This window comes from Arachis hypogaea, chromosome 5, assembly GCF_003086295.3.
Source record: "Arachis hypogaea cultivar Tifrunner chromosome 5, arahy.Tifrunner.gnm2.J5K5, whole genome shotgun sequence".
Classification (NCBI taxonomy): Eukaryota; Viridiplantae; Streptophyta; class Magnoliopsida; order Fabales; family Fabaceae; genus Arachis; species Arachis hypogaea.
Window position 1 is genome coordinate 93,105,666 of NC_092040.1, and position 26,685 is coordinate 93,132,350.

A 26,685-nucleotide genomic window follows, 5' to 3' on the forward strand; every position below is an offset into this window, starting at 1 on the left:
AATTGTATGCATGCATTGAATAATTGTTGATTGTTAGATAAAAAACAAATCTTGGAAAGCATGATTAGGGGAGGATTGAGTGAACCAACCCCAAACACTGAGCGACTAGAGTGCAAACACTTCCGGTGAGGGTTCGATGCTCAATTCCTTGGTTCCCGGCTCTCACGAGCGTCCTTCATGCAAAGTTGCATATATTGCATCTGACACTTAAAATTGGTAAGTCCTATATATTGACCGCCATCGGACCCTATATGCTTGCATATATCTTAAGAAGGTCGATTTGTTCCTAACCAAGTAGATAATAGCACTAGTCATAGTTGCATTCATATAAGTAGGTTGCACTTCATGAGTCTTATACCTTTATGATCCCTCGGTCTTTGTGTTTCTTTTGCATTTCTCTAAGCATGAGGACATGCTAGAATCTAAGTGTGGGGAGGTTGATATACCCCATTTTGAGGGTTTATCCTGTGTTGATTTCAGGGGTTTTATCAATAATTCCACACGCTTTCTATATGAAAATACAAGACTTTGTGTTCCTTTCCTAATTTTGCCTCATGGATGAAAACATGCTTATTTTGCACTAAATCAGATACATTTCTAATCTTCTCTTGGTGCCATTCAATGCCGTGACCTGTGTGTTAAGTGGTTTCAGAATATAGGGCAGGGATGGACCGGAAAAGAGAAGGAGGACGAGTGCAAAGGAAGGGAGCATGAGAATTGAACTTTGAAAATCTCAGCATGGGTGCGTGCGCGCACTTGACGCATCCGCGTGGATCGAGCAGTTAGAAGTCGAAGCCAAGAGCCAAGCCACGAGCCGGCTTGCGTAGCGGCTAGGCCATGATCTTCGTGTTCGCGCACGCGTACATTACACCTCCGCGCACATTACAAGATGCCCCGTGGGCGCGCACGCGTACATTGCGCGTGCGCGCCGATGTTCGAATTTGATTTTTTTAAAAGAGCCACGTGACTTGGGCGTGGAGGCAGTTGGAAATCCCATTTTGGGGAAGTGTCCTGGCGGGAAAAGCATAAAAAGACCAAAGGGAACAAGGGTTAGGGACTTTTAGCTCATTTTCTAGATTCTAGATATTTTGGGAGATAGTTAGTTACACTCTGGGAGAACGAGAGAGATTCCAAGCTCTCACTAGGGTTCATCTTCATCTAATTTCTGAATTTTCATTCACTCTTTGGTGAGATCCCTTGCAATTCTCAATTCATTTTGTTCATGTCATAGATCATCTTCTCCAATCTCCATTAGTGTTTGTAATTGCTCAATTCTCATAGATCTTAGATTCAATCTTGTAATTTTGGATTTAATCAATTCCTTTAGAATCTCATTTCCATTGTTGTTCTTTGTTAATTGTTGTTAGTTTCTTATGTTGGAATACTTTTAATTCTACTTTCTTCTCAATTTTACTATGACTTTCAATCTTGCTCACCAAATGTTTGATGAAATGCCAACACTAGTTATGGAGTAAAAGTTTCTTACTTGGCATAGGGTTTGGGTCATTAGAAGAAGTTGAATAGTTGTGTCAATTGTTGATTTAGAATTAGGGATTGCTAATTGACTTGGAGTACACTAAAGCTAGATTTCCATAAGGTAAAGCTAGAACTTGTGACTCAAGTTGATTACTTTCATTTGACTTTCCTCTATGCCTAGGGGTTAACTAAATGAAGCAAGGCCTAATTGTTGTCATCATTGAAGGAACTATAAGGATAGAATTTCTAATGCCAACCCTAAGCCAAGTCTTTTAAGGATTGATTGTTTGTTTTCTATTTTGCTAAAACCTTCAAAGAATCATAACAAGGCTTCCTAATCAATAAGATGCACACTCTAGCAATTCCAAGGGAGGACGACTCGGGAGACTAGTACTCTCGGTTATAGATTGTAGGATTGTTTGGTGCGAAGTTTAAGTGTCGATTAGACTATACTCACGATCATATTCATTATTGAATTCTAAATCGACATGCTAAATTTCGTTTATCATATACCAGAAGATGTAAAGATTGTTGGATACTGGTGGGTATTTGTGAGAAAACGAAATGAGAAAAATGAAGTTGTGCGCTATAAAGCCTGACTTGTGGCACAAGGTTTTTCACAAAGGCCCGTTATAGATTATGAAGAAACGTATTCCCTTGTAGTGGATGCGATAACATTGCGTTATTTGGTCAGTTTATCTGCATATCATAAATTGCATATGCATTTAATGGATGTGGTAACAGCCTATTTTTACGGCTCATTAGATCATGGTATCTATGTGAAAGTCCCTGAAGGACTAAAGATATCTAAACCATCCAATGAATATTCGCAAGGGTTATACTCAGTCAAATTGCAAAGATCTTTATATGGTCTAAAGCAATCTGGACGAATGTGGTATAATGATCTTACTGAATATTTGGCCAAAAACGGATTCAAGAATTATGATATATGTACGTGTGTTTTCATAAAGAAAACTGCATCTGGATTCATTATAATTGCTGTATATGTTGATGATTTAAATATCATTGGGACTCCTGAAGAGATTCCAACAATTATAAAAACTCTAAAAGAAGAGTTTGAGATGAAAGATCTTGGAAGGACTAAATTTTGTCTCGGCCTGTAGACCGAGCATATAAAAAAATGGGATCTTTATATGGATAAATCACATCCATTAAGTACCCAAATGATCGTAAGATCTTTGGATGTGGAAAATGATCAATTCCGTCCTAAAGAAGAGAATGAAGATATCCTTGGTCCTGAAGTACCATATCTTAGTGCCATTGGAGTGCTAATGTATCTTGCTAATAATATGCGACCTGACATATCATTTGCGGTGAATTTACTAGTAAGATATAGTTTCTTTCCAACCAGAAGATATTGGAGTGGAATCAAACAAATTTTTCGATATCTTCATGGAACGGTTGATATGGGATTGTTTTATCCCTATAAATCCAAGTCACAATTAGATGGCTATGCAGATGCTGGATACTTGTCTGATCCACATAAAGGGAGATCTCAAACAGGATACCTGTTCACATATGGTGGAACGGCTATATCTTGGAGGTCCACGAAACAGACGATTGCTGCAACATCTTCTAATCATGCCGAAATACTAGCGATTCATGAAGCAAGTCGCGAGTGTTTTTGGCTCAGAAGTTTGATCTAATATATTCTGTCATCATGTTGGCTGATTGATCATATGATAGCTCCAACTGTCCTGTTTGAAGATAATACAGTATGTATTGCTCAATTTAAAGGCGGATATATCAAAGGTGATAGAACAAAGCATATTTCTCCCAAATTTTTCTTCACTCGTGATCTTCAAAATCAATGGACAATTGATGTCCAACAGATCCGCTCAAGTGATAATCTGGCAGATTTATTCACAAAGTCACTCCCAAAATCTTCTTTTGAAAGATTGGTACATCATATTGAGATGTGTCGATTTCGATATGTTAAATGATGTCGACAAGAGGGGAAGACTGTACTCTTTTTTCCTTGGTCAGGTTTTTTCTCATTGGGTTTTTCTTGACAAGATTTTTAATGAGGCAGTCCCCATCACAAAAGGATTTTGTACTTTTTTTCCTTCACTAAGATTTTTTCTCACTGGATTTTTCTTTAGTAAGGTTTTAACGATGCATAATGCTAAATGGTCATCCAAGGGTGAGTGTTGTGATAACAATGTGGATGACCATGACTTGGGCGGCTAACCTTCTCAAGACTGAAGGGATCAGTTTTCAAGAGAAATTACATTTAATAAGGTTTGACAATGTAACCTTATGTATGTATATAAATAGAGACTTTGTCTCTAACGAAACACACAACAGTAATAAGAATAGCAAATATTCTTCTTTCTCTCTTTCACATATTTCTCTCTCTTATATACTTTATTATAATATAATTAAATATATTAATATTGATATAGTAATTCTAGAAAATATTACTAGTAGAGTTATGTAATTATATTTTCATATTTTGTATCTGTTACATCTTCTCTATTTATTTATTTAATTAGTTTACAACACTTTAAACTTCAAATAATAATAATAATAATTTTTAAAAATATTTGCTTATGATAAAAAATAGTAATTTATATACTTTATATGCATTTTTAGTATAAAAATATCATTTATATATTAAAAATGAGTCATTAATTAATCTTCATATATAAATAACAGTAACAGTAATGCATTCTTGCTTGCATTTTCTTAATATCTTTTGTCTTAGTATTTTTTATGTCTGCAATTTCTTAATACGGTGATTCTATATATACAAATTTTTTTAATCAATTTTTTAATAACAAATGCGTACGTGCGTTACTATTTTTTTAGTGTAAAATTTTTTATTAAAAAGCATAAAAATCTATTGATATACAGAAATTTTTGCATATAGCACAATGTGTTTCGAATGTAATTTGTTAGTTGGAAAAATTAATGTTTTTTATATATAGTTCTTAAAATTTTTTTTTACTGTACGTAAAAAATTTTTATACTATGCACTATAATTTTTATGTTATATGTATTTTATTTTATTAGTTAAATGTCAATATTTTTGAACGTGTAGTCTTTTATACTACAAAAATTTTTATATTGTGTACCAAATATTTTATGTTATGTACTAAAATTTTGTGTTGTGTGTATTTTGTTAGTTGAGTGTCAATGTTTTTGGCATATGGTCTTTTAAAAATTTTTGTACTGTGATCAAAATTATGTGCTCTAATTTTTTAAATCTATGTAGAAGAAGAAGACGATGACAATGATAATAATGACAGAGGATGAAAAAATCAAACAAAAGAAGAAGACGACATTAAAGAAGAAGACGACAACCACGTTATAAAAGAACAAATAAAGAAGAAGATGATGACGATAATGACGTTGTTGAAGAAGAAGGACGAGAAAAAAGAAGAAAAATAAGAAACAACAATAAGTACGTATACGTATGTTCGAAATAAAGCCCGTTATGACCTGATTAAATACTTAGTTTAAAAAAGCTTGAACCCTTAATTTTATTGATTTATATAATTAAATCTAACTATTTTTTTATTTTCAACTAAAATTTTTTTGTTATCATTTATTAGGCTAATTTAATTAAATTTGGTTACTAAAACATCACTCATAAAATACACATTTAACAATTAAATTGGTAAATAATAATAAGAATAAATGATTAAATTAATCAATAAAAGATCACTTATTTTTTAAATTAGTCTCTAAAAATTTTTTTTAATCAAATTCATCCTTCAAAGATTTTAAATTAATTATTTTAGTTCTTTCGTCACTTTTGTTACTAACAACATCAAAATTTATTCATGTAAGACACAACAACACACACCTAATAGTCATAATTGGCAGCTAACATAATGCGTTTATGAAATTATATCAAATCAACCCAAATTGAGAGATTCTAATATCTCAAGTGTTCTCTTCAATTAAATTTTGATTTAATATAATTTCATAAATTTATCATATTAATAATCAATTAAGATTCCAATTAATCCAATATATATGTTATAAGATCACTTAACGTATCATATTAATAAATTTTGGCGTCGTCAATTTAACATGAATAATTTAAAATATTTGAAGGATGAATTTAATTAAAAAATATTTTTGGAGATTAATTTAAAACACTAATGATGTTTTTGAGCGAATTTTACCATTTATCATAATAATAATAATAATAATAATAATAATAATAATAATAATAATAATAATAATAATAATAATAATAATAATAATAATAATAATAATAAGGGTAAAAAACACAAATAAATCATAGGAGGAAAGTTGTTACATGAATAAACCAAATGGAAGATTGACTCACGAATGAGCCAAAGCACACTTATATGTAATTCGAACCTATTTGGTTCGAATTACATTTTCACGTAAATCGAACCTATTTGGTTCGAACTTCATCATCATAATTCGAACTCTATTGGTTCGAATTACACACGAATTGGTTGCATCACATAATTTGAACCTAATTGGTTCGAATTACTTAAAGTTGTAAATCGAACCAAGTTGGTTCGAATTACTAAGGAACAGACCTGAATATGTTACGTGCATGGGATCATAATTGATAAATATGTTTCGTTTAAGGAGTTTTAAACGAAATGTCTGTTGAATACACATGGATATAAATTAGTCTACGAATTAAATTAATTAAGACATGATGCGGAATTTAAGTAACATAAAAACGCAAAGTACAGATGTTTTCATAGTAACACAGACATACATTTAAAGGTGGATACTAAGTAACACTGATGACAAAATACATAGACGAAGATAGGTAACACACAACTCGGCATAGAAATCATCTAAACAGGTGCGACCCCGTGAAGCAACGACGTGGAACCCGTGTCCTCTGACCTCTCCGGATAAGCGGCTCCTCATCCTCGATCTCGTCGTCCTCGTCCTCGTCCTGCGGGGCTGGGTGTGCAGGCGTCCTAGGCTGGACATGTACCGGTCGGGATGAGGACGGCCTGACAACTGAATGTGACCCAGCAGTATGTGTTGAAGCTGGGGTACCACCCAAAGCGAAATACTCAGGAGGAGGCACGGAGGGAGGCTCATTCAGATCGACATGTAACGGTGCCTGTGTTCCCGTCGTCTGACTCTGCCCACGGGCAGCCTCATTATCATGCATGATGGCACTGATCTCATCTAAGAAGAGGGATCCATCAAAATCCCCACCATACCCAACACCGGCAAGAAAGTCTGAAAATGTGCTGCCCGGACTCACCCATGGCGTACTCTCCTGAAGTGTGTGGTCGTCAGAGGGAACTCCAACGAAGTGATCTCCGAGCGGCCCCTCCCCAAGTCCAGCCTTACCATGGGCAGTGGAATCTCCGGTGGCGTACCCCTCTCCACCAAGGACGCCATGATGGGGACTAACAATTCCGAATGCACCCCTACCCCCACTGTCCACGTCACGAAGATCACCATCGTCGTGTCCCGCAACGGGTGCCCTCCGTCTGCCTCCATGACCTCGTCCTCGACCACCACCCCTACCTGCCTCATCAGCCCCCTCCATAGCCTGTTGTAGCCACCTCCACTCACGCTGGCTCTGTCATGTCCCGACACGAGCTCTCCTCTAAACCCGACGCCTATCAGGGACGTCGTCGACTCGATCCATGTCGGAAACTCGGCCAGGACCCTTCTGTGACGCCTCGACAGGAATAGGAACGCCCCTCGGATCCCCCAGATCAAACTCGGGTGATAAGAACCTCTTTCCATGCCGACTCCACCAGTCTAGGTAGGCGTGCGAAGGTCCAGGGTCGGCAACAACATCGAACCGGAGCACGTGGTCCGCACGGGTCTCCCAAAGAATATGCCAATGCTGTAAAGCGGACGGGAACCAACGATCACCGCCTCTCCCGTCCTTCAACATCAGAAAGTCGATGTTAAGGGCGGGACGCGGGAGGGGTTGCACACCACCGAACTGCGGTAGAACCCTATCTACCTGATGCCACTCTACAACGGCAAAGTATATAAGCGACGTAACAGACCGCCAAACCGCCATGTGTCGAGGCTCCAACGCCTCCGGATGCACAACCTGAAGTACATCGGGGGAGCTATACGGCATCCAGATAAACTGCAAAAAAAAATAGCTATGTTGTCACGCCAACTCTTATTATACAGAAACATCTGATGTCTAGTTATTCAAATAAAAGTAACCGGAACAACACTCACATCCCTGGGCTGCAACATGTCTATCTTCAGTCGCGTGCTTTGTACTCTAGGACCTTTCTCGCTGTAGGAATGGCTGTAACCTGACCACCTGCAGCGCACATGGGTGTTATGGTTAATCAGAAGTATGACATATTTGTAATACACTACAAGTGTACATGAACATTAGCTATTTTAACTTGAAATATAAAAGCCTGAGTAGCATACCTCGATGCCAAAGGCCAGCTGCACGTATCATACCCAACAGGCCTAAACCTGGGAAAGTGCCAGAAGATCTAGGACTGAAGTAGCTGTAGTGGGCCCGCTAACTTCACCACATGTCTGTTTGCCACTCGGCACATGCACCAGTACAACCATGCCAATGCTGCAGACCCCCAACTGTAGGAACCCATCTCCTTAAGCCTAGCTACGTATGGAAGCCATCTGATGTGAATGCGGTTGTTGGACTTGTCGGCAAACAGCTAGGTGCCTAACAACATCATGATATAGGCACGAGCAAATCGGCGCACAGTCTCCTCATCGGCTCCCTCGGGCACTCTCCGAAAGTCTCCTGGAACCAGGTGCAATTTACTGCGTACCTCTGAACCTGGCTCGGAGGAGGAATCACTCCAAGCAACTCCTCGAACCAAACCCAAGCTGTACGTCCACCCTTGATATACATATGGAAATCTGTAAGGCAACCGCTAACATAATGCCCATCCACTGCCAACCCCAACTGGTACGCCACGTCCTGAAGCGTGATCGTGCACTCTCCAAAGGGCATATGGAAGGTGTGCGTCTCAGGACGCCACCGCTCGACGAAGGCGCTGACAAGGGGCTCATCTAACCTGAACCATCTATCGTTCAGCCTAGCCAGATGGTACAACCCGGCCATCTGCAAGTAGGGAACATAACGCTCATCGAGTGGCATGTCTTGTTGCCGCCGCATGCTCCTGATGCATCGCTGTGGCTGCGCATTAAATGGACCGCATTATTAGAACCACATACAATACCGATAACCAAAAAAAAAAAAAAAAACTAACACAATATACCACTTACATAAACCATCAACACAACCACATATAAAACCACTAACATAAACCACTTACATAAACCATCAACACAACCGCATATAAAACCACTTGCAAAAAACCACTTACCCTAAACCACCAACTAAACCGCATGCAAAACCACTAAAGTATACCATTTGCAATACCACTACAATAAATCACTAACTATACCACCTAACATAAACCACTTACATAAACCATTAACACAACCGCATATAAAACCACTTACAAAAACCACTTATCCTAAACCACCAACTAAACCGCATGCAAAACCACTAAAGTAAACCATTTGCAATACCACTACAATAAACCACTAACTATACCACCTAACATAAACCACTTACATAAACCATTAACACAACCGCATATAAAACCACTTACATAAAACCCCTTACCCTAAACCACCAACTAAACCGCATGCAAAACATCTTAAATAAACCATTTGCAATACCATCACAATAAACCACTAACATAAACTGCCACTAAAACCACGTGCAAAACCACTAACTCAAATAAATCGTGTGTATAAAATTTTCTATCTACTAACCTCGTCGTTGATGACCCCGGCTATATGAGCAACCCCGTCCAACCGGTACAGCCTTGCAGGATCGTCTCCCATCAGTTGAGTCTTCGGTTCAACTATTTCTCGGATCGAATCTGGGTCGTTTTCTCTGGGATTTTGTGGGGTATGGGAAGTGAGAAGTGGTTCGAATTTGCTTGATTCGAACTCCTTATATAGCCCAATTGAACGTAATTCGAACCAATTAGGTTCGAATTAGTGGACGCACTAAATCATGAGTAATTCGAACCAATTAGGTTCGAATTATGTGATGGGACCAATTTGTGAGTAATTCGAACCAAATAGGTTCGATTTATATGGAAACCTAGTTCGAACCAAATAGGTTTGAATTACATAAAAATATGCTTTGACTCATTCATAAATCAATCTTCAATTTGACTTAATCATGTAACAACTTTTTTCCAATGGCTTATTTCTGTTTTTTACCCTAATAATAATAATAATAATAATAATAATAATAATAATAATACCAAATTCATGATCATAAAGCAGCAAAAGACAGTCACCGAAAAACAAAGCAGCAAAAGACAGCGTCCACCATTCACGGCGCCTCAAGCTCCTGCTCCACTGTCCGCGATTAACTGCGCCTGGAGCTCCGCCGCTCGCCATTCACCACACCCGGAGTTCCACCATCCGCGTTTCACCGCGCCTCGAGGTCCGCCGTCCACGATTCACCGCGCCTCAATCTCCGTGGTCCTCTAGTCCGAATATGCATTCCTTCGGTTACAGAGCGAACGCTTTGTTCACGTTCGCCATTACCATTCTTGCCCTTGTGTGCGCTATGGCTTCCCTCTCCGACAGCCTCAACTCCCCCTCTCCCTCTGCCCATGTCCAGGTCTTGAACATTAACTGGTTTCAGAAACAGCCCAACGGAAACGATGAGGTTTAATTTCTTGTTCCGATCTACGATTAGGGTTTAATTGCCCAAAGGGTTTTGCTAGTAATTTGTCAATATCACTCTTTTATATTCAATTCTGGTGTTTTCAACTCGTTGCTATAGTCTACGCTTAGCAGCAATAATTCTTGTAGCTTTGGCACTTCATTCTGCAATTGAGCCAACTGTTTGAATTGATAAAACTTGCCCACACTTGGGATACTGAAATGGATAACATATGTGACTGTGATTAGGTCTGATAAAATCTCTAGTTCTCAGCAGTGTGAATATATAGTCAATGCCTTATTGTCTGAACTGAAGGTTTATGCTGAATTGGGATCATTTTATTACTTGAGTTTTGGAACTATTGCTTTGTAGAATATAGATAAATTTGATGAACAACACGTCTTGACCTTTATCCGAAATATTTCCTATGTCATTTGCTTAATTACTTTTTAGATATTCATATATTTGAAAATTGGAAATAATCAAAGCATAAAGCCAGGAATAATTGGACTTGAAACCATCACAATGGTGTCATCTAATAATTGTAACCAACACAACCTAGTTCAAAGATGCAACAAGGTTTAGATTTTTTTGCTGTTGAAAGGGGAAGAAGGCAACTATTTAGTTGCCCTGTCATGTTAGACCTTCTGATATGTGCTTCAAATGTTCGGAGTTCAAATATTATTTAGAAATTATTAGTTTATATTTTTTAAATGTGCAATTTAATTTGATGTATTTTAGTTTTGTTTATTTAGTTACTAGATTGAGTTTTGTGTTTGTGGGCTTATGGTTTTCTTTGTTTTAACTTAATAAGAGGTTATAAATACCTCATAAACTATTGTAGTCGTAGTATTGACTGGCTAGAGGTGCTAAAGCACTTTTTTTGGTAGATGAAACCATATTGTGGACAAGTGAGGTCCCTCTTTTGTTCTACGGGGAATTTGATAGAAGGTTGAGGAGTCTTTTCGATTCAATTTCCAAACTATGATGTGGACAAGTTAAGTTGACGAGTCCCTTTCTTGTTGCATCAAGAAATTGGATAAAAAGTAAAGTGGTTCTCTTTGTATCCAATTTCAATCTATCCTTTTTATTTTCTATTTCAATTTTAATGCATGTTTCTTATTCAATATTAATTCATGTCATTTTGTTTATCTTTTTTGTATTATTTGGCATCAGAGCTCAGGTAAAAAAAGGATAAACAAGAAGATAAGAATTCAAACTGAATAAAAAAGATACATTAAATTTGAAACAGAAATAAAAGAGATAAATTAAAATTAAATACAAAGAGAATCACTTTACTTTCTACTTAATTTCTTGACGCAATAAGAAAAGGATTCCTCAACCTAACTTGTCCGTGCCATAGTTTGGGAATTGAATCGAAGGGACTCTTTAACCTTCTACCCAATTCTCCGATGCAATAAAAGAGGGACTCACTCAACCTCAGTTATCCACACCATGGTTTAATCACGAAACCAAAAAATGCTTTGACACCTCTAATAACTCAATATTACAACTTATAACCTCTTATTAGGTTAAAACAAATAAAACCCTAAACCCACAAACACAAAGCCCAATCTAGTAACTAAATAAACAAAATTAAATTGAACATTCTAAAAATATAAACTAATAACTTCTAAATAATATTTGAATTCTTCATATCACGAACATTTGAAGCATATATCACCTTCTCAAAGTTCTATCTTTTACCATATTGTATGCATGTGTTTACTTCTCTGTACCAGCTCTGAATTTTTAGCTGCATGTGATACTTTGATATTAATATCACATTGTGTCATAAACAACCTTCTTGTGATGCCATTCTCTTTTATATTTATACAACATCTCTATCCGGTGTTTAATCTGAAGTGGAACACCTTTCTTTTCTTGCAGGTCAGCATGACAATGAATATATCAGCAGATTTACAATCTCTTTTCACATGGAACACAAAACAGGTTTGTGAATAGAATTTGCATTACTTGTCCCCTTTGGTTCTTGAAAAGTATGGATGCGGAAGGTAGGAAGATAAGTGGGAGACTGCAAATTAGTGCATCAGGATGCAATGGGCAAAATCTGCATGATCTTCCTCTGTTCCTCCCTTAATAATGCATGTCGTAATTTTTAATAAGCCTTGCCCACTGTTATATCTTGTTTAATTTTCTGAAATATATTTCTATTCTTGCTCCCATCTTTGCATTTCTATGGTGCATAACCAAATGTATTTCCATGTTATTGTTGTAACTGCCTGATATAACATAAAATGTATTGGATTGGGATAATAATATTTGATCAATTTTTCTAAGCAGTTAGGCTATAACTTCAGGCTGCCCTGGCACTTATTTTGCTTCTCCGTATATGCTTGCAGGTTTTTGTCTTTTTAGCTGCCGAGTATGAAACTCCAAAGAATTCTTTAAATCAGGTACGATTTGAAATATAAAACACTAATAAGTTTATCTGCTCCTTTTGAGGAGGGAGTAAAGAAACCAGAGTAGTATTCATCTCGCTAAGATAACACTCCCATCACCTATTAATATGCTGCTTTTCTGCCATAGTATGTTATAGCATTTGTTTTGACTTTTGAATACATTCTTGAGCTGCCATTTGCAGATATCGCTATGGGATGGTATCATTCCCTCTAAAGAGCATGCAAAGTTTTGGATTCATACTTCAAACAAGTACCGCTTCATCGACCAGGTACACAACTCTGAGAATGTGACCACTGGTATGAATTGCTTTAGATTTTATCAGGTCCTGATATTTGACATTTTTCGTTTGTGTTCAGGGAAGGAATTTGCGTGGTAAAGAATTTAACTTGACTATGCACTGGCATGTTATGCCAAAGACGGGCAAAATGTTTGCAGATAAAATAGTCATGCCGGGTTACCGTTTGCCAGAGGAATATAGATGATTCTTTCTTGTCTTGTTAATGATGTATTACTTTAACTTTAGCCTTTTCTATAATGGATATAGAGGGTTACCTCAAGGAACTAGAATCAGGAAACCCGTGATTTGACAAAGTGGAAATGAAATTTTCTTGTGGTATTTAATTGTCTCCTCCATTGTTCCCGACATTTTTCGATTTGAAACACCTCCCCAGTAAGAGTCTCAGATTGCGTCACAGTTTTGAAGCACTATTAGATTGAAAAGGGGATTATTTCTATGTAGGTTTTTGTTAATGATCACCCATATTAGTTTGTCCTTTTGCATTTGGTGAATGACTCTGTGGTACTCCTAGAATTATTAATTATGACATAGCAAGTTGGACAGCAACTCTTTCTCATTCAGTGCATTAGAACTTCCCAATGCACCACATGCCTGATTGTTTTTGCATGCCTTGAAACTTTGCCATCAAGTTCCGTCTTCCCAAACCAGAATTATTTTTGAGGTTGTGTCAATTTGTAACCCCTCCTCCTACTTTTCTGTCTACATTTCTCTTCATAGGGGTAGTGCTCTCTCATTTTTTATATGTTCTCCATTTTCCTTATTTATCATTCCTATGTCACGTTTGAATTCTTCTTTAACAAGATTGTCCAAATGAGAGTACAGGAAGATGATAAAATGAGCTTGCTTTAAAAGAACCTACTTAGCAAATTCTGTATTTCCATAGAGCCTATTGTAGTTTCATCATCATATGATCTATATGGCTGAACCCCACCTTGAAGGATGAACTGATAAACAATAATTTTTGTTTTTTATATGTTTGCAACAATCAATGACCATGACCTTGCTGGAATGGTTAAACTTAAACAGTTGCTCTAAGCTTGAGCTTTGCCTTTGAGTATGATAGGCAAACTGAAAGTGTTGGATTTTGCTGCCTGCAATGAACTTTATGATATTTTATTTTGAGATCTCTGCTAATATTCTCTTCTTTCGAGATTTAGGCTATGCATTGTGATGAACTGACTGCTGTGGTTGATATCATTATCAGTTTATTTAACCTGTCAAAATCCTATTATCCAACCACACACTAAACCCTAATTCTGCAAAGGACAGTTTCCTGGGCGTAAATTATCATTCACCCTTGAAAACGAATTGTTTTTATTTTTTTACTCGCTTTTTATTACCAATATCAACCTGTAATATTCCCAAGTCCCTAATTCTTACAGTAAATACCAATCCCAATTCCCAAGACAACACAATCCATGATGGGAAAAAAAAAAATTTGACCTGTTTGTGGTTAGATGATTTGGATTCCCTTTCATAAATCTACCATGAACTATTAACAGAATTTGCCAGGTTGGCACTTAACTAATGGACCTATCATCTCAATAATATGCTAGCTATGCAAGTTCCGTTAATAATTCATCGTGAATTTTATAAAGGGGTCTCTTGTCTCATAACAAATAGGCAAGGGGCCAAATTTGCCTCCCCCTTATTTTGTTTGTTTGTTTGTGATCGTGTTGTTCTTTAGGGAAATAGACAGAGATAAAATTGATTGTTCAATCTAATTCTTATTGTGAAATGTTAACCTGTCTTCTGTCCTACATTAGTTTTCCCAATAAGAGTTAATTTTCTAACCCAAGTACATAAGCATATATCATTTAGAAATCCTAAAATGTAATTTGTATAGTTTTTTGTTACTTATCTAAGCATTTGGATAGGTGAGACTTTCAATTTCTACATAAGGGGTCTGTTCTTCCCTTCCTCTTTTTCTTTCGGATTATATGTATGTACTGGTCACCTTCCTTCAATCAAGTCATTAGCTAAGTCAATGTAAAATGAGGAATCAAGGGGCGTAACATGTAATATCATCTGAACCCTAAATCTTGAATGGTAATTACTTCTATGAAGATATCTTTACACGAAGATGTCTTCCTTGAAGTAATCACTATCTTAAATTTACCGTGACTGATACTATGGCCGAGGATAGATTTTGATGCTTGTTTACAAAAGGCATGTATTAGTTTCACTTTTCATTGCTACTGTTCTACTGGGAACTTGTTATTTCTACTTACAGTCTCTCCAGAAATAGCGGTGTTTTTTATTTTATTTCATTTTATTTATAAAGTGTTATGACCTGCATGATTAAGCATTGTTATCATACATTTTAACATGATGCATGTGGCGCGTTCAAGAGTAAATTGCATAGCAGTTTCAACTTTCATGCAAGTAAATTAATTGCAAGGTTCAAGTATGTTAGCACTTGTCTTTCGAATATCTAAATGTAAAGAGGTTCCTACAAGCTGCTTTATGAATTCTACCAGAGATGCCCATTTTTTATTACAGAAGAAAAATGTGTGCAATTCAATTCTATTTGTACATGTGTTTTTATTTTGGTACGAAAATCAGTAATTAGACCTATTAATACTTTGTAAATTGATTTTAAAATTTTTTTAATATCAAATTGAAGGGTTGAATTTGTTTGTTGTGATTTTTTTTTTAAAAAATCTTAAATCGGAGAGTCTGATTTTTGTTTCTAATAAATTGGATGCTTCGATTTTGTCCCAAAAAATAATCAAAAAGTTCGATTTTTATATTTTAAATAAAAAAAGTTCTACATTTAAGAATAATATTCTTATAATATATGATCTAAAAGATACCATTTTTATCCTAATATAAAAAATAATTTGTGCCAAAAAGTGAGGTGGACATGAGGAATGGCAATCCAACTTGTGCATTCGGAGGAAGTTATTTGTGCTACTACTTATTAAAGGTAAGTTTTATAGCATGAAACTCAATTTTTGTGAATATTGAGAAAACAAGTTAAAAAGTAGTAGAGATTAAGAATGTTCATGGATCGGGTGAAATCGGATTTGATGTGACTCAGACTCAGTCCAAAATATATATCGAACCTATTTGTTAGATTCGAATCCGGTGTTAAACCCGATGAAACCTACACACTTTCAGGCCACAATTATACCAGGTGAAAACTGGACCGTTAATATTATCTTCTTGTAAGCTAACATGTGAAAATATCCAAATTTTCAATATTCCAACAATTATTTAACATGGTAAAATTTACTTAGAAAAATATAACAAGAATCAATCATTCTTTAGAGATTCTTGTTGAAAATATGCTAACAAGCTGCCTGCCTCCCTGTATGCCATGCTTCTCATTCTTTTGGTACGGAAAATTTTTTTTGGTCTAAACGTGTATAACCAATATTTTCTCTTCTACCAACTTGTCTACTCATCAATTCAAATGAAGCCCGTTGTGTGATTTTCGAGTCATCTGCCAATTCAATTTCTCGAATTTGAACCTGAGATATTTTTCGTTGACATGCTAACATGTGAGTTGTCTGTGAAAGATGCAAAGGATGATTATGCTCACTAAAAAAATTATGATTCTCACACTTTTCAATGCCTTTAATATATCTGATTCCTAATTTTACCAAACAATTACTCCTTGTTTCAAGTCTAGGAATGACAGTCAAAGAATCTTTTTTGTCTGATTTACAAACACCTTCTTTGGTACAGACGAACCTAAGACTTAGAATTTTTTCATTTGCATTTTTGTTAGAATATTGCTTGCGGACACCAAATTCCATCCTCCCACCATAATCAATCCAAAATTGCCATGCCTCTTCTACAGTGTTAAAGATTTTGATTTTGCCCAATTTAGATAGCCAATCAAATTCTACGTCCATATTTTGGGCATTTAAGAAAACAATAGAATCGTTGGACATCCTAAAATGAAAATAAGAATCAAAAGAAAAAATATTAAAAAAAAGTACTTTTTTTAAATTATTAACAGAAAAACTAATTTAAAGATTCATTATAGGAATATGAACATTAAAATCAAAAGTACTCATACAACACAGTTTATTAATTTTCAATTAGAAAACTTATAGCTTAAAAAAATATATCAAACTGAATATATTAGCAAATGATTGGGAAGGAAGACTTGAGTAAGGGAATTAGATAAAAGAAAATGAGAATAAGAATAAAAGTACAAAATCTCAATGTCTAAGGAGAAGAATCGTTATCCTCAAAATGAATTTGTAATGACCTTTTATTAGCATCACAAGACATCAACTGTTTGAGAAGAAGAATATAATAGAAGTTCAAAAGTTTATTTTTTCAGAGAAGATGGTGAAGAGAAAATAAGTGCTGAAGCTGAAACATGAGAATACTAGAAAAAAAAGTGACAGTCATAATTATAGTTATAATTAGGACCGTTGATTTTATTAAGGATTGAGATCTTTCACTGGACAGTGTCAATTTTTCTTCTACTGGAGAAAATCCGTTCCTGTTTTTATTTTGGTATGAGAATCAGTAAGTAATTAGACTTGCCAATACGTTGCAAGTTGATTTTTAAAATTTTTTTAATATCAAATTAGAAGATCGAATTTGTTTGTTGTGATTTTTTTTTTAAATAATCTTAAATCAAAGGGTCTAATTTTTGTTTCTAACAAATTAGATGCTTCAATTTTTGTTCCAAAAAATTTGAAAAATTTGATTTTTACATTTTAAATAAAAAAATTCTACATTTAAAAATAACACTTTTATAATATATAATCTAAAAAATACCATTCTCACCCTAATATAAAAAATAATTTGTGCCAAAAAGTGAGGTGGACATGAGGAATGGCAATCCAACTTGTGCATTCGGATGAAGTTATTTGTGCTACTACTTAAAGGCAAGTTTTATAGCATGAAACTCAATTTTTGTGAATATTGAGAAAACAAGTTAAAAAGTATTAGAAATTAGGAGTATTCATGGGTCGGGTGAAAATTGAATTTGATGTGATCTAGATTCGGTCCGAAATATATACTAGACCTATTTATTAGACTTGAACCTGGTGCTAAATCCGATGAAATCTACACACTTTCGGACCACGATTATACCGGGTGAAAATCGGATCATTAACATTACCTTCTTACAAGCTAGCATGTGAAAATATCCAAATTTTCAAGATTCCAACCATTATTTGACATGGTAAAATTCACTTAGAAAAATATAATAAGAACTAATCATTCTCTAAAATTAAAACATAACCACAATCAATACTAATATTGTCTAATAACACCAATATTTAAATCAATACAAATAACACAATATTATGTATTAGTTTAGTTAGTCTTATGCATTTTAAACATAAAACATTAATTTATAGTTTTATAATGACTAATAATACAAAATATTCAGGTTTACAATATTTAAATTCGACATAAAAATAGTCATCATCTATCACTAATAATACAAAATATTAATTGTGTATGATGACCGAGCCACCAGGCCGAGTTTGGGTGACGCGAGTTATGATTTAGACCCGACCCGTAATAATAATCGAATTTATTTTTGAGACCCTTACAGAGTCCTAAATTCGATGAAATCACACTAAATTAGTTCTTAAAATATTCAGAGCCGAACCGAATCTTTGGACCGGACTAAACCATGCACATCCTACTAGAGATTGAGTTATTTGGTTACACTAGAAGAGATATAATGTTATTGTTTATTAGAAAATTGTAAATTGGCTTTAAATTATTATCCATTTTATCTAATATATATACATAATTAATTAATTGGAATATAAAAGATATTTGATGTATAAAACATTTTTTTTCGAACTACAAGTGTATAATTTGGCAATTGAACTCGTTTAAACATAAAAGAGAAAAGTAAAAAAATGGATTATATATAGTTGTTGTTAGTATATCAAGAAAATGCATATACACATTTAACTAATGAATTTGCCATTGTGGGACGGTGGAGGAAAAAAAAATATTTGTTAGATGATGATAAAAAAAATTGTTAAAATTTTTAAAAAATTCACAAGTTTCATTTTATTTTAAAAGTTTTTTTTATCTACATCAAATTTATTTTTAATAGCTATTTTTTTTTTTTAAATTATGACCACCTTTGCATTAATTTTACAAAACAACATTCACTACATAATTAATTAATTATGATGCATTATTGTGGGATTGTTTTAAAATTTTTTAAAAATTTAATTGTTAGAGAGATATATTTGATATAAAGTAAAAATTTTTGAAATAAAATTAAAACAAAATAATTTTTTTTTGAAATGTTAACAAAGTTTAAAAACAAAAAATAAAAAAATTTAGAAATCAAATTTTGTTTTGAATTTTTTTGTATATTTTTTAAATATTTATTCAAATATTGATAAAAAATTCGAATCAAATATATAAGTGGATTGCTAAATATAATTTTTTTATCAGTTATAAAAATAATATTTATTAGTTATTTTTGTCGTATTTTTAAATTTTAAGATTATTTTATTAATAATATCTTTTAAATATTTTTTTGTTAGTATAAAATCTTTAAAATATTAAATTAGTTTTTTTTCTAAGATAAAAAAGTATTCATTAAAATTATAAAATAAATACTAATTGAGTAGTTAAGTCTTTAAAATTTTAAAATTTTAATGTTTCCTACTAAAGTCCCTCCACAAAATGTTAGCTGTTTCATAAAAGGTTAAAATCCATTGATTCATGTTTGAAGCATACGTGGCTCAACAACAGCCAATCCCCACGTGAAGATCAGATACTCATACTTCTCAGTTTTCTTCTTCTACTTACTTACTTCTCTCTACTCTCTACCGTCGTATAAATACGTATATAATAAACACACGCATACATACATATATACATACATGTAACATGACACACTCTTCACTCTTCGGTCTTCCCTTCTCTGCGGAGCGGATAAGCAGAATCACCATTATTCTTAACCACTTCCAATTCTGCATTCTTGCTTCTTTTTCTTCTTCTTGTGTTCGAAAAATGTGGTTAAATATTTTGTGCTCTTAATTAATGAGCTCTTCAACTTTGTTATGCCACAACAACCTAATCTTCTTTAACCACTTCACTACTTCGCATGCACCTTCTTCTTCTTCTTCCTCTTTCACTCTTCACTTCGCTCCCATTAACCCTAAACGCTGCGACAAGTTCGTTTCCAAAGCTAAGAAGAAGAACAAGAGGAACAAGAGTTGGTGGCGCAGGTTCTTCTTTGAGGACGATGGCAACTGGCTTGGATTGAAGGAAGATGACATGGTTGAAATTGAAGAGGAACAACAACGGAAAGAGGAAGAGGAGTTATCGGAAGATGACAAATTCGAGGCGTGGAAGCAGAGAGCTGAAGCCATTGTTGAGTTGAGGGAAGCACAGGAAGATGTGAGGAACCAGGAGTATAGGATGTGGGAGGATTGGCTTCTTGATCAGCATGATTCTGCTTCTGATTCTGGTTCTTCTTGGAGTGATGGTTTGGATTATGATGACAAGAACAAGAACAAGGAAAAGGGGGGAAGGGTGAAAGAAGAAGAAGATGAAGAGGAGGATTATGTTGTGATGGAGAAAGAGGAGAAGGGTTTGGTGGAGTCTGTTAGGTCGTTAATTTTCGGTGCTGTGGAACAAGATGATGATGACTTGCTCTATGAGGACCGTGTTTTCAAGTATGCTTCCACCAATTCGGTATGCGATTTTCGCCGTTTTAGTTAAGTGTTGTATCGTTGAATCTGTTAGGTAGATGGCGAAGTTTGATTCTCCCAAATTCTAGTGTTATGTTATGATAGCTGCATTAATCAAAGTTCAAAATTTGAATAATGTAATTGTTGTTATTGTAGGGATGCTTAACGTTAGTTAATTTGAGTTACTATTATTCCAATCATTAGCCCAAAGAGTTGGATGCAGTATTAGCGAGCTGTGTACTCTCGCGGATAATCAAATGTTTGTTTCCTTTGTAAGACAAGAATAGTGTTATTTGAACACCCCCAAGCAAGATTTAAGAGTAGAAAATAAGAGTTTTAAGGGGGAAGTTGGGGCCATATTAGAATCTGAAGGTGTTGATATGGACCACGATAATCAAATTTTCAAGAAGTATTTTCCATAAAGACGATATTTAAGAGGGTCTTTCAGTCATGACGGTAGTCACATTGTTAAGAAGAATTTGAATTGTTCTATAATGTTGCTTGCCTTCAATTTCTGTCATACTAAGTGAATGATGTTCCACTGCTTGCTTAAATATATACTCTTCTCGGTAACTTATTTCTATCTACCTAATTTGTTAATGCAGGCTAAATTTTTGGCAGTGTTGATAGTTATACCTTGGGCCATGGACTTTCTGGTTCATGACTATGTACTGATGCCTTTTTTAGACAGGTAATTGTTGGAAATTGAATTACTTCTAAACTGTAGTCTTTTTTCCTCTATTAGCCGAATGTGTTTCTGTTTTGCTAATATAGTTGAAGGTATATGCACAAATAGATATGCACGTTAGTATGTGCTTCTGTCTGCATCATGTTTTGTTAAAAGTGTGATGTGTGGAGGATATGACAAATGACATGTAGCATAGGCTTGGAATGCAGGGTGCTGAATTGATAGGATGAAATCAATCAAGAGATCAAGATATTAGATATAGTTAATCTAGTTTCATAATTCAATGACATAAGAACACAACATCATTATAAATTAGTAGTTTTTGCCCAGGAGAGTTGACACAAGTGGCAAAGGCTCAGAAGATATCCCAGAAGGACTTGGGTTCTAGTTCTTCCTGCCACTGTGACTGACAACTCCTTTGGTAGGCGATCTATTATATAAGTACCTCCGTAAGCACATGTTGATCCTGGAAGCATGGCATTGGTGGACTGACTGCTGCTGAACCGACCTAGACGTTTTCCATATAAAAAAAGAAAGAAAAGAAATCAGTATTTTCCTGAATAATTCTTTCCTTTAAAGCATTATGCAACTGAATAAAAATCCTTGTTGGACTGGTAGAGCAGCACTTGATGTATTATTACCCAAATTCATCAATGTTAAGAATAAATAGTATCTTAGATAGAATCTTAGGATTCTTTAAATTTCTGTTTTTTTAAAGTTTGACTTTTATGTGCCTCTGGGTCCACTACCCTAGAAGTGAGTGTCTTTGGAGTACAAATTTTCAAATGTTGGTCTCCAGTTTTGCATTTGTTTTAAATTGAATTTAAAAATCTTTTGTAACTGCCAAGTTGACCTTATTCTGTTGACAGATATGTGAAGAAAGTACCACTTGCAGCACAAATGCTTGATGTGAGGAGAAGTCAAAAACTTGAAATGATAAAGGAATTAAAGACTGAGTCAGGAAGATTTGAGCTTGAGACAGAGATTGGTAAAGCTCCACCTCTTACTGATGATGAAGTTTGGTGGGAACTAAGGCGTAAAGCGTAAGATCAACCTGTTCCTTTTCTTTTTTACTTTTTTCTGTTGAATGGCATTCTTTATTTTATGAGCAATAACTGGAACTATAAATTCATTATGAAAGTTCAAAAAACCATTGAGCTAAAAAGTGTGAAATATAACTCGTCATTTAATGAATGTTCCATAATGTTTCATTAAATCTGCATGTCATTCGTTGCCTGAATTCTGCCTTGTAATAAACCTTGTGAACTGATGAAGGCTCTGAGCAAAAGAGAATTAATCTAGTCCTGGATATATATAGTTATGGTATTTTATGTGAATTATTATTCAATATGAGCTTCAGTTGTTGTTTATTTGTTATCCTTATTTATCTTCCGTTTGTTGATCTGACAGATTAGAGTTGCGAGAAGAGTGGAGATTGGAGAATCGCAAAGCATTTGCCAACATATGGTCAGATGCAATTTATGGGATCTCTTTATTTATTCTTTTATACTTCAATAAGAGTAAAGTAAGTTTACAATTTTCTTTATTCTAAAGGTTCTGAATTTTTTATATTTTTGTTGGACTTGTAATTCTATTACTATTAATTTTTGTGAATAACCTAAGACACAAGTATAGTTTCTTCAATAGATGAAGAAAATTTCTTTTATAAAGTAATTCCTTAAAATAAAGAAGTGTCAAGAATGAAGACAAGGTAATCATTGAAAGGGAAAAAAGAAGAAGGAAGAGATGATTAAGGTTATATCTAAACCTTTGTCTGATATACTTATGTTTCCAAAGATCAAATTAGAGAACATGTATGGTTCGTTGATTACAATCATTTGGGATACTCTTAGAAGACCCTGACACATCTGTTTGCACAAAACAATATCCCAAAGTTTTATTCCTCTCAATAGCCATTCCAACATTGCTTCTCTCTTCCTACAACGAGCAAGAGCCTCTTTGACAGACTTAGAAACCGCTACAAAATCTAAGGAATATCTTGGAACAAAGTAGGCCTAAATTGACCCAACAGTTTGCTTAAGAGGAGAGGTTTGTCCTAGCACTTATAAAGGCTACACGTTATTATCTCTAGCCAAGTGTGGTTTCAAAATTTTTATTCTGAGGTGTGATCTTAGCCTACTATTTAGTGCACTTGATTTAAGTGTAATATTCATATTTTAAGGAAGCTTCTTTGGCATAGAACCTAATTTGGGATACAATTAGGCATTTTATTTCTAACATTTTGCAATTTAGTTTGTTTTCCAGCTTGATTGTTGATATTTACTAATATTTTATTTATACAATTATCTTGAATATGTCTAGAATATGTCTATTTATTGTCCCTTTTTTTCTCTATGCTTCTGTTGTGCAGGTAGCTTTGCTCAAATTTACTGGTTATAAAATTATAAATAATATTTCAGATACTGGGAAGGCATTCCTAATTATACTTATCACAGATATATTCCTTGGGTAATTTCTTTTTTCCTTTTCTAACTTGTTACTTGCTTTAATATCTTAGATATTTTGAATAGTATTTTACTTGTTGCATCCCCTTTGTTTCACCTATGCTTCATATGTTGTCTGCTTTTGATGCATATGGGATGCTTGCAGGTACCATTCTGAATCTGGTTGGCAAACTTTGATTGAGATAATTGTTGAGCACTATGGGCTTGAAGTTGATCAGGCTGCTATAACTATTTTTGTTTGTCTGGTCCCCGTTGTTGTTGATGCTTGTGTGAAACTTTGGGTATGTTATCTTCAGTGGCTGCTAAATGTTGCTGGTTCAATTTCCAGTTTTTGGTATTAATTAGTTTCCAGATATAGTATAGGCGATAACTTAACACCTTTTGCACATAATTTTCGCCTTCAGCCAGCACCAAGACCAGCAAATGACCATTGTCATCGCTTCTAAGTGATCCTTAGGTTGTCGCAAACTAACAGAATAATCCTCTTTGGTCATTAATTTCACAGCAACCACTTATTTTCTTCATCAGGGTGAAAGAGAGACTTGCATGTTCCTGGAGCAAATTTAATGCTACTCCTGGATATTCCGGGTCATTGATTCTCAATCTTTTATATAAATTCTAAATATCATATATGAAAATAAGTGACTATGAATGTTCCTGTAACATGCATTAATGTGCTCCAAATTAATGCAAATATTTCTCATGAAAGAAAGGAAAGGTAGTCAGAGTAATGGCAACTCTAATTACCATGTTTCACGAGGGATAGATGGGAATGGTGTATCTATGATTCCTAATGTTGGACCTTCCAAACCACTATATTATAGTTAAGATCATTTTCTCACTTCATTTAACCTCCTTTAAGGGAATTCGGAATCATCTTTGTTGTTAAATCAAAACATGCCGTTGGTTTTATATTATTAACCTGACATTAGATCTGAGCCTCCTAAGTCTAACTGTCTCCCGCATCAACCTTAATGTTGCACTGAAATTCACCTTTAAAAGGAAGCCTTTGATAGAATGGATTGTCTGTTGTCTGATGCAGCTATCTGCAAAACATTTTTTTCCCCTAAACAACCTTAAAGGGTCCCAAAAGTTTTCTATTCTGTATATTGCTGTTGGAATTTTTTATGTTTCAGTTTGCTTCCTAGTTGTTCATGCTTATCACTCTTTTCTCTTGTGATGCAGCTATTCAAATACCTCCCAAGATTGTCACCCAAGGTATCAAATATTTTCCAGGAAATGAAGCGTCACTAGTCGAGAATTTTGTACCTGCACCATCAGAGACCTTTATCTTAATGCGGTTTGGATTTGTCACCTGAAACATTCTTCAGTTTTGCACCCTAACCGTTCATTCTTCATGTGTGCAGTTGTATACATTGAACTCTTCATTTACAAATAATTACATTATCACATGCTTTTCTAAGCATGTGAAAATTTTTCAATGATTTTACCATGTTGGCCAATTGGGCTATTATTTTTTACCTTGAAATATATATGGTCAGAGTTGGCAACATTTTCCAAGAGTCGTCAAATTTCTAGTTCCTGCTGAAAAGCAATATGGACAGAGATATACCACCCAATATTTTGCTAATAAATAGGACCAAATGTTGATTTGATATTGAGATTCGCTTCCTTTGTATAGTTCCTTGAACTATTTTGTTTTAGTTTTTCCTTTAGCAATCGAAATTGATTAAACTTTGCAATAGTTTTAATTGGATGGACTACGGGTACGTCTTGTACTAACGGAGTGTTGGTTTATGATTTTTTAACTTTAATTTATTTTTGTCTTTCAAGAACCAAATTCCGGAAAATGGTATTCCTGGAAACCACATTTCTAGGAAAAATTAGAATCCTGTGTTTGCTTATATTCATAGAAATACTACTTCTAGGAATTAATGTTTCTGTTTGTTAATAGTTATACTCCCAAGAATATTATGTTAGCTGTCTGAAATGTCCCTAATAATTTTATTAAAAATTGATTTTCTTCCGTCAATCACAATATACTAGTACCTATCATTTAAATTTGAATTAAGTGACAATTATACTATCAAGGATTTGGACTTGGGATTAATTAATCTTTGAAAAAAAAACAAGAAATACCAATTAGTTCTTCTACGATAGTAAATGATGGACATGTATGTCCTTCTATCAATAAGTAGTACGAAACGATATGGAGTTACATTATTATAGTGATTCATGTTTCGTTATTGTCACATGAGCATAAAAATAATATAGTTTTAAACAATAAAACATTATCGTTTGGGTTTTCATATAACATTTATCAACTATTTTTTATTTACCACGAATCTTACCAAAAAAAATGAAATTTTATTCCAAAAATTGTTATGTATGTGAGAATCTTTCATAAATAAATGTCACATTAATTATCAGTGCATATAAATATTATCATTAAACTTTTTGTGATGAATTGATAGAAGGACATAATGTGTCTATTGTTTGTTATCTTGGTCAAATTTAGACTTTTTGTTTTTTTTTTAGAGACAGACTAATTCAAGGTCAAAATCTTCAAAGACCTAATTGTTACTTTATTCTTTAAATTTTAAACAACAAATGACAATAAATAATTTATAATTTCCGTCGAATGGGAATCTTGCAAACGTAACTCTCACATGAGAATAAAAAATGCCTTGTAAATGAGAATGTTAAGTTTCCGGAAATAAAAGATTTTTAGATATAAGATTAGATTAAGGTGTTAAATGTAACATCTCTACATTTGTATACAGTCATTTGATCGAATAACTTGAAATTCTTAATTGAATAACGTTCCTTTTAAACATGATATCAAAATTAATTTTCGATTATAGTCCAACCTCAACAGTGATTGACACATCAAACTGTATCATACTCCAATCTAGTGCCATAGATACTAGGTCACACTGTTCTAAGTTTGAATTTTGCTAATTTCTTTGACAACTTAGTAGATCATTGGACGTGTGAACTGATCTCAAAAGTAAGCTTAATGTGCT

General features: G+C 34.3%; 3 protein-coding genes across 3 annotated transcripts; 2 read left to right on the forward strand and 1 right to left on the reverse strand.

Annotated features, from left to right (window-relative positions):
• Positions 1–8,143: 8,143 nt before the first annotated feature.
• Positions 8,144–9,333, reverse strand: LOC140173244 (protein MAIN-LIKE 1-like). The gene is made up of 2 exons (XM_072196035.1): positions 9,262–9,333; positions 8,144–8,614 (listed from the first exon to the last, which is right to left on the reverse strand). The coding sequence occupies exons 1-2, from the start codon at positions 9,331–9,333 to the stop codon at positions 8,144–8,146; spliced, it is 543 nt and encodes a 180-aa protein (XP_072052136.1).
• Positions 9,334–9,744: 411 nt separating this feature from the next.
• On the forward strand, positions 9,745–13,214 carry LOC112801972 (signal peptidase complex subunit 3B). Its single transcript, XM_025844940.3, has 5 exons — positions 9,745–10,177; positions 12,065–12,127; positions 12,538–12,591; positions 12,780–12,866; positions 12,955–13,214. The coding sequence occupies exons 1-5, from the start codon at positions 10,004–10,006 to the stop codon at positions 13,078–13,080; spliced, it is 504 nt and encodes a 167-aa protein (XP_025700725.1). The 5' UTR covers positions 9,745–10,003; the 3' UTR covers positions 13,081–13,214.
• Positions 13,215–19,661: 6,447 nt separating this feature from the next.
• On the forward strand, positions 19,662–25,211 carry LOC112801973 (protein DAY-LENGTH-DEPENDENT DELAYED-GREENING 1, chloroplastic). The gene is made up of 7 exons (XM_025844941.3): positions 19,662–20,549; positions 21,151–21,236; positions 22,103–22,276; positions 22,644–22,758; positions 23,605–23,702; positions 23,844–23,979; positions 24,884–25,211. The coding sequence occupies exons 1-7, from the start codon at positions 19,893–19,895 to the stop codon at positions 24,950–24,952; spliced, it is 1,335 nt and encodes a 444-aa protein (XP_025700726.1). The 5' UTR covers positions 19,662–19,892; the 3' UTR covers positions 24,953–25,211.
• Positions 25,212–26,685: the final 1,474 nt, after the last annotated feature.